At 41.5% G+C, this 20,334-nt stretch overlaps 1 protein-coding gene across 2 annotated transcripts; it reads right to left on the minus strand.

Moving 5' to 3' along the window:
* Window positions 1-453: 453 nt before the first annotated feature.
* hnrpkl (heterogeneous nuclear ribonucleoprotein K, like) lies at window positions 454-12,529 on the minus strand. Of its 2 annotated transcripts, XM_076284328.1 has the most exons (16): window positions 12,460-12,529; window positions 11,075-11,183; window positions 10,595-10,692; window positions 10,304-10,360; window positions 9,022-9,065; window positions 7,348-7,420; window positions 6,893-7,006; window positions 6,579-6,707; window positions 6,050-6,363; window positions 5,739-5,792; window positions 4,920-4,959; window positions 4,324-4,336; window positions 4,074-4,106; window positions 3,886-3,953; window positions 3,366-3,535; window positions 454-1,559 (listed from the first exon to the last, which is right to left on the minus strand). In XM_076284328.1, the coding sequence occupies exons 2-16, from the start codon at window positions 11,133-11,135 to the stop codon at window positions 1,529-1,531; spliced, it is 1,299 nt and encodes a 432-aa protein (XP_076140443.1). In that variant the 5' UTR covers window positions 11,136-11,183; window positions 12,460-12,529; the 3' UTR covers window positions 454-1,528. The 2 variants fall into 2 exon arrangements, with proteins under 2 accessions (XP_076140443.1, XP_076140444.1); XM_076284329.1 differs by lacking the exon at window positions 4,074-4,106.
* Window positions 12,530-20,334: the final 7,805 nt, after the last annotated feature.

Genomic DNA, 20,334 nt, shown 5'->3' on the forward strand with positions numbered 1-20,334 from the left:
AATAGAGCAGTTAAATCGATTAATACAAAAAATGGCAAATAATTTAGTGCTACATAATTAACCCCAAACAGATCTTTTTTTTTCTCTTTGCAATGAATTTGCTTTGAACACACAGATTATTGGTATACTATTGGTATACACAATGTACATTTATACGACTAGGTTGATGTCTGCAGCCAAGGCACAGTGGATTCTTCTTTAAAATGCATCAAACTGTATCATATCTATAGGTCCCCCTGGCCTTCTAACAGCTGTGATAAGAGCACAGGAAGATCTTGAGGTGAGCAGGCTTTCTGTCTTTAATAGTAAGCCAAGACTGCTTGACGTCCAAAATCTCTCATGACCTGGTGAAATGCAATCAATTCTGAGACCAATTGCATTTCTCAGTATGCCAAACACAGTTGCATCAGGGCACACACACACACTAGTATAAAAACACAGACACACTTCAAGTATTAGTAAAAGGTGGCACAGACTTTATTACTTAACACTTGCAGCACATTCTACAGAGACCAGAGGGGCAGAGAGAGCGATTAAGAGACCGAGACGGACATGAGTAAGAGGACGAGGGGTGGGGGGGGGGGGGACATGCTACGCAGCTACATAGAAAAGCTTTGTCTTTTTGTTTCCGCCCCCAATCTTGACTAGTGCCTGGTAAGATCCCCATCTAAAATGTTAAAAATGCTTACGAACAAGACGTACAAAAACACAAGCGTCATCAAAGCTAGAGGGATCCCAAACATTGATGTGAAGTAGAAATGGTCAGTCTGTCCCACCCCACATACTCTTGTCCTCAGAGTGGCTTCACACAGCATAGAGAATCAGGTGGGGTTTTCTTTTTTGTTTTTGTTTTTAGAAAAACGATAAAGGACAGAAAAATACACCCCATTATACCCTCGCACCCTCTTTATCCAATTAATAATAGATGGAAATTTTTCAAAATAAAAAAACTGTACTGATATTTAAACTCTTACCAAAACAATCCATGTATATTTACATTTTTAAAAAAAAAAGAAACACTATTGTTTCAACTCAAAACCAAAAGAAAGGGGAAAAAATGGCAAAAAGAAATTTCTATTTCATTTATTTTTTCTTTTTAAATAAAAATTTTACAAAACAAGATTACATTCTGCATGGTTGCGACCAACACTGCATGCAGCTCAGGTAAGGCCAAAACAAACTTGGACAAACTGGTGAGCTCCCTCCAACATTACAAGCAGAAAGACAAAGAGGAACCAAAACAAAATAAAGTCATACTAGAAAGAGAGAAAATAACTCATTCTGCTGCCTTTTAAAAGATATCCAGACATTTTACACATAGCAGTATCTTTTTTTTTTACTTTTTCGCTTCTTTTGTTTAATAAAAACGATAAGATGACTGAATGAGTAAATGAAGTGGGGGGGGGGGGGGGGGCACATCTACCCAGAGAGGCTGAGAGGAATGTCGGCTTTGAAAAGAAGCGGGTCTGAAACCGGAGTGGGGGGGGGGGGGCTCATGGCAGTTTGGCTTGGGGGTTTCTGTTGTCGTCTAGAAGAAGCGGCCGGAGTACTGCTTCACGCTGTAAATAGGAAACGAAGGAACCAGAATGAGATGGAGAGAGGGAGAGAGAGAGAGAGAGAGAGAGAGAGAGAGAGAGAGAGACAAGAAAATGTGGAGCACCATTTCCTTCCACTGTTAATGTTGATTGTATACCAAGTGAAAATGTGACAAAAAATTCTGGCCAAAAAGACCTGATAAGGACACACTACTTGTTGGAGAGGGAGGAATGTGAGTGTGTATATGATTTGTATATGTGTAGAGTGGTGTGGATAGGTAAGGGTTAAGTTGCATGTGTGAGCAAGAGATCTGGTTTTAAACAGGCATGCAAGGTTAACATATTCAAGGTAGGTGTGTGTCTGTGTGCGTGTTACACCAAGCCTTATAGGGTGAAAAACCCGAGGACGGAGCAGGTCAAAACAATTACGATCAGGCAGAAAGATTAGAACACATGCTTGTCAATTAGCCCTGTGCAGATCACTCCCGCTTGGCAGAATTAGGACTGAGCGTCACGTTAGCAGGGTTAGGTTGCCTCTTCATCCAGAGAACCCAGGAGGGGAGGAAAGGGAGGGGAGGGAAAGGAGGGTGGAGGGGGGGGGGGGGGTAGCGAGTAGGAGTGCGGCGCACAGTCACACATGTTGAGCTTGGGTAACATGTCTAGACTGTGCAGCAGAGGTTGTGTGCAAGTGTGAGTGGGTAGGGGAGAGAGGGAGGACGAGGAGGACAGGCATGTGAAATGCTGAGAGCATGTGAGGAGCCAGACGAGGCCGAGCCTGTGCTGTAGGGTAGACTGCGATTTGTTGTCACTTCATCTAACTAAAAACAACAAAATCACAAGTCTTCCACACAGAAGCAAGCCAGCTTGTTTTTTTGTTTTGTTTTTGTTTGTTTTTTTTGTTTAGTAAAAAAAACACAACAGTCCACCCGTTTCCCCAAGTCACCAAAAAAGAAAAAAATGGCATCCCACAATCGATTTCTTTTTTTCTCCCCCTTTCTCTCCCGCCAAGCTTCCCGTCAAATGGCAGCAATTTCGCCGTAACAGCAATTTCACACAGGACAGTATGTTAGGAAGGGATTAGAGATTAGTCAGACGGGGGCAGGGCCGGAGACAGGAAAGAGTCATGTGGGTCACACATTTCAGAGAGGGTTGGTCACTTCAAAAATGTCAAATACAAGCAAGACATTTTCAGTATACACATTATACATAGTGAAGTATTTAGTAATTATTTATGTTACAAAAAATACTTCAACACAAAATTGTAAGGATTGCTAAAATTATTCAGTGTGCTTTTTGCAACAATCTACAAAATACTGTAATTGTGTAATCAAAACAGACAACCCTTAGGACTGCAAACTAGATGGAGCTGTACTGCCCTGCAAAAGCCAAAGTGCATTACCTACGAAAATTCCAAACTGAGAAAAACAGCATTGTTGTTGGTCTTTCACACTGTATTTTAGCAGATACTGTAAAATCCCTATATCTTCAGAAAATGTTTCAGTAGATTAATGAGATTTTTATAGATTGATCGGAGGATATGGCATTTTATATTGGTGTAAAAAAGTGAATTTCACGTTACTGCACTTTGGCTTTGTAGGGCAGTGTACAGCACAACTGTGTGGAACACTAGGGGAGGAGAGAGAACGGAACACGGAGACAAAAACAAAGGCCCAGACAGACAGAAAACCAAAGACCCAATGGAAGGAGACGGTGGAAACAGTAACACGGCGATGGTGAGGGTGTGTAGGAGGAGAATGCGCAAGCGCGCTCACACACACACACACACACACACACACACACACACACACACACACAAATAAATAAACTCACCTGTTCTGCAGCAGGTACTGTGCGTTCTGGATCTGATCCTGTGTGCCCGTGATTGTGATGATGCGGTCCTCAGATCCCTCCAGAGGCTCGTCAATCTTGATGGAGGCTCCAGACTCATGGCGGATCTGCTTGATCCTCTGCCCACCCTTGCCAATGATGGAGCCAGCCAGCTACACACACACACACACACAGATTTTACTTTCAGAGAAATGAAGAAATCATATGCAAGACAAAAATTGTGTCTGTGACGAGTGAGGTTAGGATTTTGGTTGCGGGTGTCTGTATATGCCATCGAGTTAACTTTTCTTCTGGGAGGTCCTGTGTTTGGTTACACACTTGGTTGGATACTAGTGTGCGTGTGCATATGTGTGTGTGTGCGTGCATGCGTGTGTCTAAGAAACAACTGCACTGCAGTGTGGATTTTATGCCTGTGTGAATAATCTAGCAAGAGTGGTTCCATGTGTTTGACTGGATGCATGTCGATGCATGTGGGTGGTGCGGTCACCAGAGTCCCACTCACATCTTTAGGGATGGTGACTTGTGTTGTGATAACTGGTCCCCCAATGTCACTGTATGATCCTCGTCCACCTAGAACGCATTAGATTCACTCCAATGTATTCAAAACTACTTTCATTTCATTGAGAAAAACAGCTACAGATATTGCCTTCAGGCGTGGTTGAGTAAAAAAAAAAATCCATGAAATCTCACCTGACTGGAAGGGCTCCCAAGAAGAATTATTGTCTTCAAATTAAAAGAGCGGAGAAAGAGAAATGTAAGTGGGGGGGGGGGGGGGGAGGAGCGGGGACCTTCCTGAAGGTTTCAACAGCAGTTGGGGCCTTCGGAAAGGCAGGAAGGAGTGGCACTAACAATAGGAAGTGCTTGTGTCTGATATGAAGGCAAACGAGCACATACAAGGCTGAGTTTGAGTCGAACAGAAATGGCATGCATGACTACTTACCATAGCCTCCACTCTATAGGCGAGGAATAAATGAAAGAAAGAGGAAGGAGGGAGAGAAAAAAAAGGAGTCATCAGGTTGGTAAAAGTGCTTCAAGAAAAACATTCACCCAAAAAAAGAAGTTAGACTTAATAAGCAACCAATTACGTTTGGAAGCATCATTCGTATGAAAGGGAAGTGGAAGACGGCATTCGCCGTAGCCCTAAATGGCACACGCCAACAAGCCTTCTGGATCCATCCAGACACTCGCTCTGCATTTGCCTGGAGAGTTCGCTGGCAAGTGCGGTGGCTTTCACCTACGTATTTAACTGCTCCTTGGTAACCTAGGCAACAAGTAATTCAAAAATCTGTTGCTTAGCAACAGCAGGCCAAACCGGTGCACACAGGATGAGTGCTCCACATATGCATCCATAACACTGCCATTTCATCCACACTGAACAGGCAGTTCCTTTTCCTGTCTTCCAGCAAGTACTCTCTCTTCCTTTGGGGTTTTCTTTGTCGAATGAAATGCAATATTGACTACCTATAATTTGCCATTTTGCGCAGAATAGTTCTTGATGAAGCCAGAGATTTGGGGATTTTTTTTATTTTTGCTCACCATGCTGTCATAGCGATCTCCAGGCCGCCCTCTTCTGTCGCTGCATGCAGAAATTAAAAGATTAGAAATGGGACAAATATAACACCTGAAAATGTAACATTATTTGACTCCACAAATGGCAACATTTACAATAAAAAATGGACTAATGCAACAATCTAAATAGATTGTGTAAATGCATATGATGTGCAACAAATGTAAAAGGAAGCTAGATAAAAAAATTTTTTAAATCGAGTAATAATTCACTCCTGTGGTTTACTATCTGAAAGCCTCAGCCTTCCTGTTCATCTCAACAAATGTACTCATGCACAATGCCACTCCAGTCAAGCAAGGTCCAAATGAATCACCAGATCAAATTAACATATTACATATAACATTTTGGATATCAAAACATGCTATGTAATTTTGATTCTTTTTGTCAGTTTTGAAATGTGAAAAAGCCACACCAAAGATACTTTTCTTGTAAAACAAAACCAGCTGACATATTTGGCCTTGCTCCTGCGGTGACCGTGGGTGAGGAAAGCGCCAAAATGGCTCTTAATAACCTGCTCCACCTCAGCGCAGGGCTGTTAAACTCGTTTAACCTGAGCTAGACCCAAGTCTGGTTCTCGTCACAGGAGATAGGCTTTCAAAATGGCTGCTCAACAGGCAATTGAGTTTATTGCTGAGGGCCAATCAATAAATATAATGGGCACATGTAGAAATTAGAAATGACACAGGACATCTAATTCTCAGGCTGTACGTTTAATTTGCATAGGAGTGATTCTGTTGTAGCTTTTTAAAAGGAGAGGCGGAGAAGTCACTCTAAATGACTGTACTCACTTTGGTCTGTCATCCATATTGCCGTGATAGCTCTGGTGAGAAAACCGGTCACCTCTAAAGAACAAGGAAAATCCTGTTAGGGCAAATGTGTGCTGCTACCAAGGTCAGAGTTCAAGACAGCAGCCAGGACTACACTACAATAGGCCAGGACTACACTACAAAAGGTGAAGCACTCCAGCAGACACAGATTAGGCATAACATCTCTTCCAGTGGAGTTGCAATTGCCACTGAAACCCTTATGGTGTTTTCTTGAAAACTGATCGAAGTGGTCCCTGGTGCTAGGATTGGTGGTGTGTGTGTAGTTCTCTTACCCCCCTCTAGGTGGCGGCGGTGGGGGAAGGGGCAAGTTGCGTGCCCTGCTGCCCCCGCGTCCTCCCCTGCCAGGTGGTGGAGGTGGTGGACCGCGGCGGGGGCTCATGTCGTCATAGTCCCTCCTGGAGGGGGGCATGGGGCGACCTCCACGGCCGCCTGGCGGCATCCGCTCGAAGCCTCCGCGGCCGCGCATGGGGAACCCGCCCATGGGCCTGCGCCCACGCTCCTCGAACATCATAGTGAAGCCACCATAGTCATAGGTCTCGTCATAGAAGTTGGGGTCGTAGGGCTGGGCACGACCCTTAATCGGGGCCTAACAGCAGAGAGGTGATGGGTTAGGTTAGCCTTACAGACAAACGTGTCAACCAGTCTTCCTCCTCAACTCATTTACAAATGTCTGACAGAAACAGGTCTGATATTTTTTGTGTGTCTCGTAAGACCACTCAAAGAAAATGCCCAGTGTCAAAGGTTCTTGCTGCATACCGTGAGATGAAACGAGGGATACCGGGTATTTTCAAAGGTTCTCACCTCAGAAGTCAGCTCCAGGATGACTTTGATGCACTCCACCACTCGCTCCGGTTTCCCCCCCACCAGAACCACACGATCGGTGGAATGAGGACAACATTCCTGAAAGAGCTTGATTGTGGTCTGGGTGTTCTAGAAGTAAATATAACAGAAGTCTAAGAACCGGATCATCCCCGACAACGATATACATAGCACCACATACAAATCTGGGAATATGAATCTGGGAAGGATGTATCTGACAGACTGGTCCCTAATACCAACACTGATGTGAGCTAATAAGGAGGTTTTTTTGTTCTTTTCTTCACAGGGGTTCTTACCTCCCTAAGCTCCTTAATTTTGGCACCTTTGACCCCAATGATACCTCCCGCCAGACTCTGGTGGATAAGTAGGCGAAGCTCACAGTCAAAGTCGATGCCATTGTAATGCTGGTACTGGAAAAGAACAGAGAGTTCAGTGCAATGATATCACAGCCTTCCTGCCACTGAACAAATCCCACAGGTTGTGGTTTAGCGACGGCTAGCAGGCTCATTTTTTCCATATGAGGTCGCAGACTGGCTTCTCCCATCGATGAACTACGTGGCAATTTTCTGCCGAATGATTTAAAATAACTCTTGTCGCTTCTAATTATCTGACAATCCTTCTAGTTGTTTGCATTCACTGGTAGGAGCATTCTAGTCCACACGGAGTTAGCTTCAAGTCATATTTCACTTTTCACTTCCTGAATGTTGAGGGTGCATGCAGGTTTTTTAAAGAGTACTAGGACTGCACTCACCTCCTCCAAAGTAGGGATGATCTTGAGGAGAATTTCACCGATGGTTTCGATATCTGCACTAACGCTCAGGATGCTGGAGAGCCAAAGGGGTAATCAAGCATAATGGCGGACAACGGCAAAAACAGGGGGGAAGGAAAGCGGACAACATTTTTAGAATAAACATTCTGGTGAAGCGTGAGCAAAAGAATAACAAAAGAGTGCAGATTCAAGAGAGAAAGAAAAGGAAAAGAAAGGAAAAAGAAAAAAAAAAAAATCAAACAAAAACAGGACTGCAGAACACATGTTTCAAATTTCCCCAATAATCGACTGAATTAACGGCCAGCTGACATGCACTCGCTGATCGCAAACATTCAACAAAGAAGAAGAGACAAAAGACCTGGAGGAATGGGCAACTTTCTTGGAAGGGCTCAGATTAGGGTGGGCACAAAATGGCCACAAAGTAATGCATGAGAATCAGAGGGGGACACAGACACAGAGAGAAAATGGTTGCTTAGTTTTTTTTTTTTTGGTTTTCAAACCCACCACCAGCGAAACAAAAATCTGGAGGAAGGAATTTGATTCTAAAGAAACATGTCAAAACAAATATTTCTCTATATATTTATATTATAGCAGCTATAGTGCAAGATTCGCCATCGCAAAACCGTGCCATTGGCACACCTTCTCACGGTGACAAAAGAGGAATTGGAGGAGAGGGGGCGGGGGGAGAGGGGTTGAGGAGGGGGGGAGAACTACAAGCAAAACCAAACAAAACCAAAGGAAGCAGGGGGTGGGGGGGGGGCAGATGCGAGTGGTGGCCAGTAGGTGGCGAACAGGAGCGAGGGGGGGGGGGCAGATGAGAAGTTTGGCAGCTTAACAGTCTGAACTGATGGGAGGGGAGTAAGGGGCCAGAAACGGAGAGAAAAAAAGACAGAGAAAGAAAGAGAGAGAGAGAAAGAGACAAACAAAAAAAACGGGGGGGGGGGGGGGGGGACAGAGATGCAGCACCAGGAGGAAATTAAAAACTAGACAACAGTGATGGAAGTGACAGAGTGAATTTTCTGGAAGGCACAGCACTCGCTCAAATCATGAACAGCAATGTTGAGAACAGTGAGGTGGGGGTTTGGGGGAGGGGGGGGCAGGGGGTAAGGGGGGGGAGCAAGGTGGGCCACAAGGACAGAGCGAGAAAGTTTTTCTTTTTGGATTTCCATAATTCACAGTTTAAAAATGAAAGATAATTGGTAATCTCTCATTCTAAAGCAGGGGAACAACTTTAAGAAAATTACAGAAAAAAAGGTTCCAAATCTTGAAGCTGTGCTCCTTCCATTTGAAATAAACTAAAGAGAATGGAATCACTTCCTATGTGTGGGACAACTCTATAAACAGGTTCATATGTGAGTGAGTGTGTGTGTGTGTGTGTGTGTGTGTGTGTGTGTGTATATAACACTGGAGTGACAAAGAAAAAGGTCCATATTAAAATGAAATACTGAATGGGGGAGGGGGTGGGGTGGGGAGGGGGAGTAAGACATAAAATTAAATAAATAAATGGAACAATACACGTTTCTTAAAAGGGGTGGGGTGGGGAGGGGGGTATACTTCATGTGTAAAAATGTTAAAATGAAACAGAAGGCAGGTTATCAAAAGACATGTGTTCTCTGATCTAATCAGGCAGTGAGGCAACAACTTGGTGGGACATACCGCTCTGGGCCACTGCTGTCAGGGACTGATACACTGGCATTGTACTGCATTGGCCGTGGAGGTTGGCATTGGGCAGGGGCATTCAATCACAAGTTGGCAAGTAAGGTGCCCGTTTATGGCAGAAGGGGCACGTTTATGGGCGGGGCCAACCGGGGTGTCAGATGGGCGGGCGGGCGTTCAGGGGCGGAGGATGGGCCAACGTCAAGGTGGGCAACGCAGGAGGGGCATGTCGATCCAGAACATGGGCAACGGAGGAAGGTGGCCAAAAATAAAAAAGTAAAAGGAGAGGGAAAAGGGGGAGAAGGAATACATTTTTAATTGAATACAGGCTATACTCATCACTCTACTGTCCTTAAAAGAAAAATATAAAACCAAAAAGAAAAAATTTAAAGTAGAAAAAAAAAAAAAAGATGAGACTGGCAAGTCTGGCAAGTGAGTGCACAAGAACACAGCGAGTGATCTCATCCAGCTCAAAGCAAAAGGTAACATTTCAAAATGACTACTAGGGTACAAAAGTGCTTGTGTCTCTTTACTTACTCCCAGAAACTATTGGGTCAGCTCAAGAGTCGAGACAACTGTCGAAAGGGTTGTTTTGTTTTGTTTTGTTTGCTTTTTGGGTTTTGGTTGTTAACCAGGGCAACAGCTGGCACATGAAGACCTTCTTCAGAACAACTGGAGGCCTGAGGTGGATTACCCCTCTACACCCCCTTTCCAAAAGATGCAGTCACATGGACACACCTGTGTCTCTCCCATTCCACCCACCCCCCCCCCCAAATCTGGACCCACTGTGTCTGTCTGCATGAGCCAACCCATAGGTGCAGAGTTTCAGCAAGACAGCGAACAAAACTCTGGGTCAAATTATCAGGCAACAGTTCGACGGGCATGCAGCAAGTTTTTTTCTTTTCTTCTTTCTTTCTCCAAGTGAAACTGACTGTCTATTTATTTAAGGGACTTTTTAAAAAGACTTGACCGATGTCAGGTTTGGACTTTTAGTTGTTTTGTTTTTTTTCCAACAACAGCAGTCAATGGGAGGTTTCATTAGCATGAGGCAGTGTTATAATCATTACAGTTAAATAGTTGGACAAACAAGAGGATACAGAGACTTGTCAGGGACCAAAACAGTTCTAGCCCACTAGAGTGCTACTGTTATTGCTCTCAATAAGAACTCCTTCCTACATCCCACATCAAAAACAACCAAAAAAATAATAAAAATCAAATAATAATAATAATAATAATAATAATAATAAAAACCCTGTCACTGGCCCCAGCTGGGAATACTCACGTCTGTACGCAAGGCTTTAATGTTCTTGCCACCTTTGCCGATTACAGCTCCTGCATTCTGGTGGGAAGTAGGAGGAAAACTTGTTAAATCATACTGGAAAATTTAAACATTTTTGTCAAGATAAATTGTTGAAGATTGACTTCAGCCAAACTGAGAGGTGATGACGGCTGAGGAGTTATCTGGGTAAGTACATAGAATTGTGTACACATGTGGTCCTTACTGGTGGACCAAGTAAGATGAGACTGGAAGCAGGTACATCCTCATCATTTGGTCAGAGATGTGAATGCTAACCTTGCTTTGCAGTAGCACACGAAGCTCCACCATTTCATCTGTGTTGCGAGACCGCTTGAAGGCCTGTTCCTCATCCATGTCCTCAGCAGGGCGTTTTCCTGGCAGTGGCAATGTAGTGACACACTTCAGCATTAATTTCATACAAAAAAACATGCAAATCTCTTCTCTCAGACTAAAATCCCTCTACACTGAGCCATCAAAAAGCTGCAACAAGTAACTCACCCAACATTGTGGAATCCCACATAGTAGTGAGGACTACTTGCCCATTCTTATCTACTATACAAAACCATTCGCAAGGATAACAGACAGCTAGCGCAAACAGCATGACAACTGATCAGCCCCAATCTTATGGTTATGGGATTTGGCAGACGCGTTTGTCTAGCAGATAAACACGAATTCTCTGGGTTTTACGATATTCGCCCGCTTATGCATGTGAGTATATGTTTGGACTGCTACATTACGAAGTGTGTATGCCCTTACCGTTAGTGTCAGTGTTGCTGAACGTAGTCTCTCCCTCCTGCTGTTCAATTTCTGTCTCCATTGTTTTCTACCACCGGTGAAATGCGAACGGGCTCCTCACTCCGGGAATCTGCTCCAGAGAGCATCCAAATGACAAACAGCACCCCGCTTCAGCCTTCAATTGTCTAATTAAGCTATCGTATAACTGACACAAAGCTAAACTAACAAGGGCCTTAAAGATTCCCATTACGTTACATTAATTCATAGTTTTTGGTCAAATAAATTAACCATTTTCAGGAAAAGTAAAAATAACGGGGAACTGTCTGACAACCAGACAACTGATCGTCGCTGACGGAAGAATATGCTAGAAAATTCAGTTCAACAGAGCAGATTTATCCAAGTCTTGGTTCAATTCCAGCAATAAGTTAAATGCAAAACGAGATAATGTCATTCAATTAATGAATAACGTTGCAACAGAAAGCTTGTTCTTGCAAACAGCAGTGCAGTCGCAGCTAACGTTAAACATAACGATGTCTACGACTACACCTAATGTAGACATCTAAGTACATTTGATCAATATTTGTTTAACTAAGCTGCACAAACTAGCTCAGTATCTCTATCAGAGAAACGCGCATCTAACATCAGCCAATGTCCAAATTTAGCTCTGATGCTTGGTAAAACACCGTCTACAACAGCTCAATGACCGACATATGAAATACCACCTAGCAGCTACTCCTTTGCTAAACCTGATATTAATTCGTTGCCATCCAATTAACAATAACAATCGATATGATGTCCTCATAGATAGAATCTAACCACAAATAGATAATTGTTAGTTAGGGCTTTAGCGATACTCATTGACAACATCGACTCCCAAAATACGACTAGCTAGCTTACTAGCATGCTTGATCTTGGTTTTCCGGTTATTCTGCTGCCTTGCTTTTGCAAAAGGCCGGGCAAAGTTCGCTAGCAAGATAGTATTCATCTCCAGACGAGGAATGAACTACATTCCACACGTTTGCGGTAGTATAATGTATTTAACGGTACTTGGCACTGCGTCGGCACTAAGTGTTCCAACATTTGCTATATTCAATGGTTAGTTAGCAAGCAAGCTTGTAAATTAGCAAACCTCTTTCCTCACCTTGCTAGTTCGGTAGCTGGTTAGCTTGAAAGCTAGCTAGCAATCGCTTGCTACCTAGCTTCGACTGCTACCTACGGTTAGCTTATTAACATTACACACCTTTTACAGCGACAATGTCGCCCTCGGAATATGTTGTTAAATCATACATTTACAGTGCTGGAAGTCAACTTGTATGCCCAACTATAACTAGCATTTCCAAATTACACTGTGTGTGTTTATTTCTCAGTGAGATTGCTTAAAAATAACACCAAAATGTGTTACAAACCTGTAACCGCCCCCGTCCGCCACTCCAAATATGTCGTAAAGATGTGCGCATTCACTGATGCTTATTTGACTACCAAGTTACTTTATTTTGTTATTGGTGGAACCAACGCGAGGGCGGTCCTTTGTCTTGGAAAACTATTGGGTAGATTCCACATCATTCAAACCTGTTCGTGAATTCTTCAACATATTTGGATAAACCTTGTGTCAATCTTTGCGAAACATTGCCTCCACACTTTTCTTACTGGTTATTGTGAAGTTTGGGTGGGAACGACTGGGTTTACATTAGTGTCGGACATTCAGGGATTGTTTAAATTCCCTAAGCATTCGCGTAAAACTGAAAACATCAGGAGCATTCTAGCCTAATCCAGATAAATTGGTCTGGGCCATAAATCCTGCGTCTTCCTTGATAGCTAGGCTACTCTTCCTCTCTTCCTCCTTTGCAAATGCCCCAACTGTTATGTAACAATCTATTATGGTTAGGTTACACTAACAGTTGTGCCATTTTACTTCAAATGTAGGCCTATTCTTTATGTAGGCTAAAAGTTGTGTAGGCCTAGCCCATGGCCCTGAGTGGCTGGCTGTCCCCTGTTATTATGTTCTGTTCTATTCTATCTATCTAAATCATAGACTCTATAGGCCTACTGTCAGAGGTGGACCGTAGGCTAACTAAGTAGCCTAGGCTACATTACTTGATTACTGTACTTAAGTATAATCTTTGAGTATCTGAACTTTACTTGAGTATTAATATTTTTGGAAACTTGTGACTTTTACTCCACTACATTTGAAAGACAAATACTGCAGTATTTGTACTGTACTTTTGACTCCACTTGATAAATGAGCATGAAGTACTTGTTACTTTTAAACACATTTGATTCTTAAATGCAGTAATGTGATAGACCATCTTGAAGTTGGCTGAGTTGGTTGTGGTATTGATGGTGACAAAAAAATCTTCATCAGAACATCCTTCATGTAGCCTGGGAGAACCCAGACGAACTTAGCAGTTGAGATTTGAGAAGTGGTCTGGTGTTAACCAGGCTATCCTCCATGATCATTGCGAAATTGTAATGAAATTAGACAATCACCACATAGCTAGATCTTTAGGCTACATTATTAAACATATAATAATCTACTCATAATTGAGTTATCTGGTTTCATATTCGGCAGTGAAAATGTTTTAGATTTGTGAGAGAATGAAAAATGATTTAAATTATATTATTGCATCCATTTGAATAGTTGCAAAGTTATAAAAGGTAAATGTTTTTGTTGGATGTAAGGAATTAAAGGTCTCTTCAAGTCCTATGACCGACCAAATAAATAAACATTACATTTCAATAAGTTAAAAAAGAAAAAAATACTTGTAGGCCTACTTCTGAATACTCAAGTATTCAGTACTTATGTACTTTAACTTAAGTAAAAATCTGACTTAGCAACTTTCACTGGTATTGGAGTAATATTTGACAAGGTGTATTTATACATTCACTTAAGTAAAGGAATTGTGTACTTCGTCCACCTCTGTTGTATAGGCCTACAGTCTAACTAAATGGCAGATAAGTCATGCATCATGAAACAACGTGTTAAAAGGTTATTTGGACAAAACTACAGCACTTTTTAGGCTAAGGGATGAATTTAGGGTCACTTGAAAATAAGCTTTTAGCCTAGGCTACTATATCATACGTAGACCGCCATATGTGGAATCAGAAATGCTGATTTTTTTTTTTTAGTAATTTATTACCAACTGAGAGCATACTGTTTTATTTTTTTGTAATCATTTTTTACAGTTGATGCCCTTATTATGAACAGCACCAGGTCAATGTAAACATAGCACCTCCCACTTGTCATTTCTAATGTCTAGGAACCTACATCTTGTTTATCATGTGATTCCACACAGAGAAAGAACACAGTGTATCTCCCGAAGGAATTTAGTGTACGGCTGAGAATAGCTAATTTTTACTCAGCAGTACTTCCTTAATTACATATTGTGGATGCAGGGTACCCCTGAGCTCTGAGGGACTATGTTCCTCCAGTCATTACGCTACCTCTGGAGAGCAGGAATCACTCATAATGAACCACTAGTGGTTTGCCCAATGCCACCCGGGGCACTCGTGTGTGTATGACTCTATAGGCTAGATAATATGATTGTGTTAATGAAAAACAAAATTGAATAGTGTCATGTAATTGTGAGCCTAATGATAATTGTGACAAGTGTGAGCCTATTGAAACAAAAACAAATCAATTCAAATTAAAATCACTAGGAATGCAAAGCACAGCAAGCACTCTTATGCAAAAGGCCAAGCAGCCTGACAAGGCTACAATGCCAACACATAAAATAGGCTATAAAAACATACATACACACACAGTTTGTAAATCTACAAATCATGTAAAATGAAAGGATGCATGGGTTAACACTTCCATAAAATTCCAGTTTGTGTCTTTGTGCTGTAAAATCCACTTTAGATAGACAAGTCAGTGCCACTCGCAAAATAGAGCTCTCATTGCTACATGTCCATCAATACTAGTTTGGAGAGAGCGACAGCTCCATAAGCCACTGAATCCGGACAGTCAGTCTCAATCAATTTACCGACGACTCAACAAAATGCCTTGTGTAGGCTAGCCTAGATGATTTGGTGACATCGGCCTACTTCAGAACTGGGTATACAACAACAACTAGTCTATACTAACCAGTTTTGAATGTTGAGAATAAAGACGAAATGTCAAGATTAAAATCAACATGATATTTCAACTTTAATCTCGAAAATTTGAGTTTAATGTCGACATGTTGACACGTCAATATTGAAGTCGACATGATATTTCAACTTTATTCTTGAAATTTCGACTTTAAAGTCGACATGTTGAGTTTAATCTTGTCATGGCAAATATTTTTTTTCTTCATGTTTGGCCCTAATACTCCGTCGTACAGTCTTGATGTATTGGAGTCTGCATTAACAAGTTTTCACCATTTTCTGTTTCATTGGTTTCATTGGCTAATCCCATACTTGACATTGTCTAAACTTTATGTATTGCCTCTAACCCAGGGGTGGGCAAACTTTTTGGCTCAAGGGCCACATTGGGTTTTGAAAATTGGCCGGCGGGCCACACAACCCCCCCCCCCCCCCCACCCCCCCAACGACACACGCCTAAAAAAAAACATTTTTTTTATAGCCTATAATTTAGTATGAAAAGTATTTGTTTTAAAATACTGCTAATTTGTTTTAAAAATACTGCTAATTTTATGCTGTTTAACAAATGTATAAATTGTACACTATCGCTTTAAGACAGTCGCTTTAATTCACGTTTATTTCTCAATGATCTTCTGCCTGCTCCACTATGGCTAGTGCTGTACCTACGGCTGGGCCCTCTCACAGTTTTTAAATGGTCAGTAGTGGGAACTACTGTTGCCTTCATGATTTCCTTTTAAAACTTTCTTATAAGGAGGAGATATTAATTATCAACAATCACAAGCCAGCTGGAACCTGCGGCTCTCTCTCCCTCTCGTGAGTGCAGACGCGTTCCCAATTAAATGGATTGCATATGTTCACGTTAGATCTGCTGCAAAGGAGATAACTAAGAGTTAACTTAGTTTAACATGATGTTATCTCTATTTAACATGATGTTTTGACATTGACATTGTAAACGTTATCTAAGGAGAGTGAAAAGCAGTTTGCAGTAAAGCTAACCAACGTCTATCGCAGGAAAAAAATAGCGAGCAGCCTGATAACTAGCCTAAATGAAATGCTCGGCGGGCCGGATGAAAGTGCTTGGCGGGCCGCATCCGGCCCGCGGGCCGTAGTTTGCCCATCCCTGCTCTAACCGCTCAAATTTAAGGATGGGTTCTCTTTAAGAGTATTCAGGCAAGACACACCTGTATAGGCTAGGCCATGGTCTAAAAACGTTGCAATAGCAGTTGAAAATGTGGATGGATGGGTGGTCTTAAATTAATGATTCATATGTAATCCATCCACTATTTCTTTCTCTGTCTTCATTTAAACAGACACACAAACACATACACTCACTCATATATAGCTTAATTGTGTGTCCCATAAGCCATCAAAACCGTTATTTGGCTGAAACTGGGATAGTTCATATGATGGTGAACATCTTGGACTACATCTCTGTGTGGCATATGTGTGCATGTTTGTCCAACACACACCATGCAGGACCTCATAGGAGCTCTGGAAAAATCCCATCTGTTACTACTTTGTATACCTCGGCTCTGAAGAACTACCCAATATCTATACTGTACATAGATAAACATGTGAAATGTAGGCCTAAGAATCTATTTTGTTCAAGTTGCCTACTTTATTTACTTTATTTGCATTCTTAACAATCTCTTGCTTCATAACATTTTGTCTTCAATGTTTTTCTTAAAGGAATTACCCGGAGTAAAATGCACTTTAGATCAATTTACGGATGATTGGGAGTACATACGTTGAGTTGACATCCAAAGGAGTCGATTGCCAAGTGTGCTCTGGAAATTCACAATTTCGTCGCCGTTTAAAAAAAAAAAAACATAGTCCAGTCCATACAACTTCATTTTAATTTCAAAAGAAATACTGGACTATGTTTTTTTTTTTTTTTTAAACGGCGACGAATTTGTGAATTTCCAGAGCACACTTGGCAATCGACTCCTACGGACTTTCCCCTACACCACCCCAGAGAGAAAAAGTCCAACCCACAGTAGCTCCCTGTCCTGTCCATGGGTCTGCTATAACATATCCTTTCCATTTACTCATACCTCCTGAAGTATAAGTCATCTCTCTTTTCTCTCTATGGCTAAATCTAGTAGATTGTTTTTGATTAGAATATTTTCCACATACATACAGCACACTGCTTGCTACAGTAAGCCTCCTCTACATACTTGCTGCACACTGCCCCACCCCCTACATACACAGCACATTGTCTTCAGGATCTTCTCCAACACACATCCTCTACATACTTACAGCACACTGCCCCCACCTACCCACACACACACTACACACACACACACACAGTCACTGCTCCACTCCCCTCCCGCCCACACACACATCTTCACTGTCATCACTCACATACATCATACATACAGTACTCTGCTTGCAATAGTAAGTCCCTGCCCCCCCCCCCCCTACATACACAGCACATTATTTCATCAGGAAGCTTCTCCAACACACATCCCCAACATACTTACAGCACACTGCCCCCCCCCAATACACAGCACATTGTCTCATGAGGAAGCTTCTCCAACACACATATTGCACACTGCCCTCTCCCCACATACACAGCACACTATCCCATCTCCCCTGTCATCCCCCCAAGACCCCTGGCAGTTGGGTTAGCCCCTTGAGCCGTGGATCTGCCCAAGGTTTCTTCCTTGGTAAGGGAGTTTTTCCTTGCCCCTGTTGCTCTTGGGTGCTCCTTGTTGGTGCACCCCCCCCCATCCCAATCCTCCCCCACCTCTCTTATGCAGCCCTTGCCACTTAATCTACTAAACCCCTCTTCTACTGCACTTTTTACCCCCACCATTAATGCACAAATAGGCTGACACCAGACATAATTTCACTGCATTTCTTACTTCCAGTAACTATATGCATGTGACAATAAACTTCCTTGTATCCTTGTATCCTTGTAATGTTGTTTGGAACTGTAGAAGAGGTATAAAAATAGCGTTTTGTAGCGGCGAAATAATATGCCCTTCTCACTTCCACGCTAACGAGTTTTGACTAAAAACGGTAACATCGAACTTTCTCAAAACACATCCGAATGACATGATTTGGATGTCAACTCAACGTATGTACTCCCAATCATCCGTAAATTGATCTAAAGTGCATTTTACTCCGGATAATTCCTTTAATGTTGCCCAAAGTCAAACAAATTATTTCAACACAGCTGTCTTCTGGCATTTTTACTGACCGATAAACTTTGATTTTATTTAGTGATGAGATGCACTGTGAACATTAGGCCTACGAGAGGCATTTGTTTTTGTTAGGAAAAAGTAATTCACTGTGGTGATATCTTTATGGTTTACAGGCAAAATCTTTCTTTGCATATGAGGTCCAGCATACAATAAGCCAAAAACTCCCTGATGGGTGATTCTATAATTTAGGGTACACTGCATGTCCACTGACACTGTTAAATATACTTATACAATCAAATTTCTTCAAACAAATGGCATTTTATGTGTAAACTTGCTTAATGAAATAACATCACACACCAGACAATATGTGCAATATATTCTTCATTTTGCTTAAAATGTGTCATTATGGCCCTAAATGACATATTTACTGTGCTCTTGGACACTTTCAATGCTGCAGAAATGTTCTTGTATCCTTCCCCAGATCTGTGTCTTCACACAACCCTGTCTCGCAGGTCCACGGACAATTCTCTCGACCTTGTGGCTTGGTTTTCAGTCTGACATACACCATGAACTGTGAGACCTTATATAATGTCCAATGGATTAATTTAGGCACAGGTGGACTCTGATCAAGTTGTAGAACCATCTCAAGGAACATTGATAGAAGTAGGATGCACCAGAGCTCAATTGCAATACTCATGTAAATGGAATATTTCAGTCTTTTATTTTTTATAAATTTACAAAACACACCAAACACCTGCTTTTTGTGGAGTGTTGGAGTATTGTGTGTAGATTGATGAGAAAATAAATAATGAATCCATTTTGAGATGAGTCTGAAACATATCAAAATGTGGAAAACTTGAAAGAGTCTGAAAACTTTCTTGAAAAAGTTTTGTTAGTGTGCATTTCAATGTATTCTCTGTGGAATTGTGTGAATTTCTGCAGTGTTAAATGTAATTCTACATTTAAAATTAAAATTTCGGTTTTCGACTGCTAATTAAATTCTGTCTCATGAATAAAATGTTGTCCATGGTTAACAATATGTCCAGTCAACTAGGTTACTAGTGTCAACCGTGTTATTTTCCTTGTCATATGAGTTACACTTAGATTTTTAGAGTTAAAATGGCCAATATGGATATTTCTGACATTTTTAAGCATTCTACTTATTTGCATAGGTTGGAGTTTACTATAGCATCTTTTTTAATGACCAAAAATAACTTTAATGGAGATTTATGATGAAAAACATCCTTGTCCATAAGGACAGTTATAAATGCACTGCATGTTCATCCTTAAAAAAAGGTTGATTATGAAAATCATTTTAAATAACAATTGTATGTGTGGCAGAAATAGACTCAAGAGCCTTCTAAATTGTATTTAATTTCAAGTGCAAGACTGAATTGAATGGTTTTTATAACACCCTGTTTGTCCGTAACATAGTTGACAAACTCTGAAGTAAAATCATGTTTTTAATTAAAAAATAAATAAAAACAGTTAATATTTAAGCTCTGCAGATAACAGATATGTAACACTGAATTAATATTGAGACACTTAATGTTCCACTGAGAAAGGACAGTGCTCTTGTGCTTTTTTGCTGACATGAAATGTACCATTAGAGAATGACCCTGATGCTGATGATAGGATTCCCTGCCCCCTTCACACCTGTCTTGTGTCTTTTGTTATTTTGTAAATTGTTTGTTTATCTTGATGTCACGAGTACGCTGGCGACTACGCCGCTCCGTCCAGCATTGTTTGTCTTTATGTGTCAATGTCTTGTGTGTGGAGCGCTTTGGATTGTACTAAGTACATGTTAAATGTGCTTTATAAATAAAATGACTTGACTTGACTTGACACCTCCTTGGGTCCTTCACACCTCCTTGGGTCTTCTGTCTTCAGAAAGATTTGCCATTTTGATGTGTTTTGGGAATATGGATGATTTAGAGATCTTTGATTAATATGTTAAATAATTTCTTATGAATGACTACACACAAGTGACTAATTTATGATAGCATACATCTGCTGCCCCCCGCCCCCCAAAAAAACTTGTAAAACTTG

Source organism: Alosa pseudoharengus, unplaced genomic scaffold (genome assembly GCF_046254945.1).
Source record: "Alosa pseudoharengus isolate Yale_2024_CS ecotype anadromous, Long Island Sound unplaced genomic scaffold, YU_APseudo_1.1 YU_APseudo_1.1_scf_14, whole genome shotgun sequence".
NCBI classification, from domain to species: domain Eukaryota; kingdom Metazoa; phylum Chordata; class Actinopteri; order Clupeiformes; family Clupeidae; genus Alosa; species Alosa pseudoharengus.

Bases quoted from the DNA above. Each gene is read 5' to 3' on its own strand.
- hnrpkl (XM_076284328.1), bottom strand. From the start codon at position 11,135: ATGGAGACAGAAATTGAACAGCAGGAGGGAGAGACTACGTTCAGCAAC. The intron at 10,693-11,074 runs GTAAGGGCATAC...TGCCACTGCCAG, and splicing joins CAGCAACACTGACACTAACG to GAAAACGCCCTGCTGAGGAC. The intron at 5,793-6,049 runs GTAAGAGAACTA...CTTGTTCTTTAG, and splicing joins CCGCCGCCACCTAGAGGGGG to AGGTGACCGGTTTTCTCACC.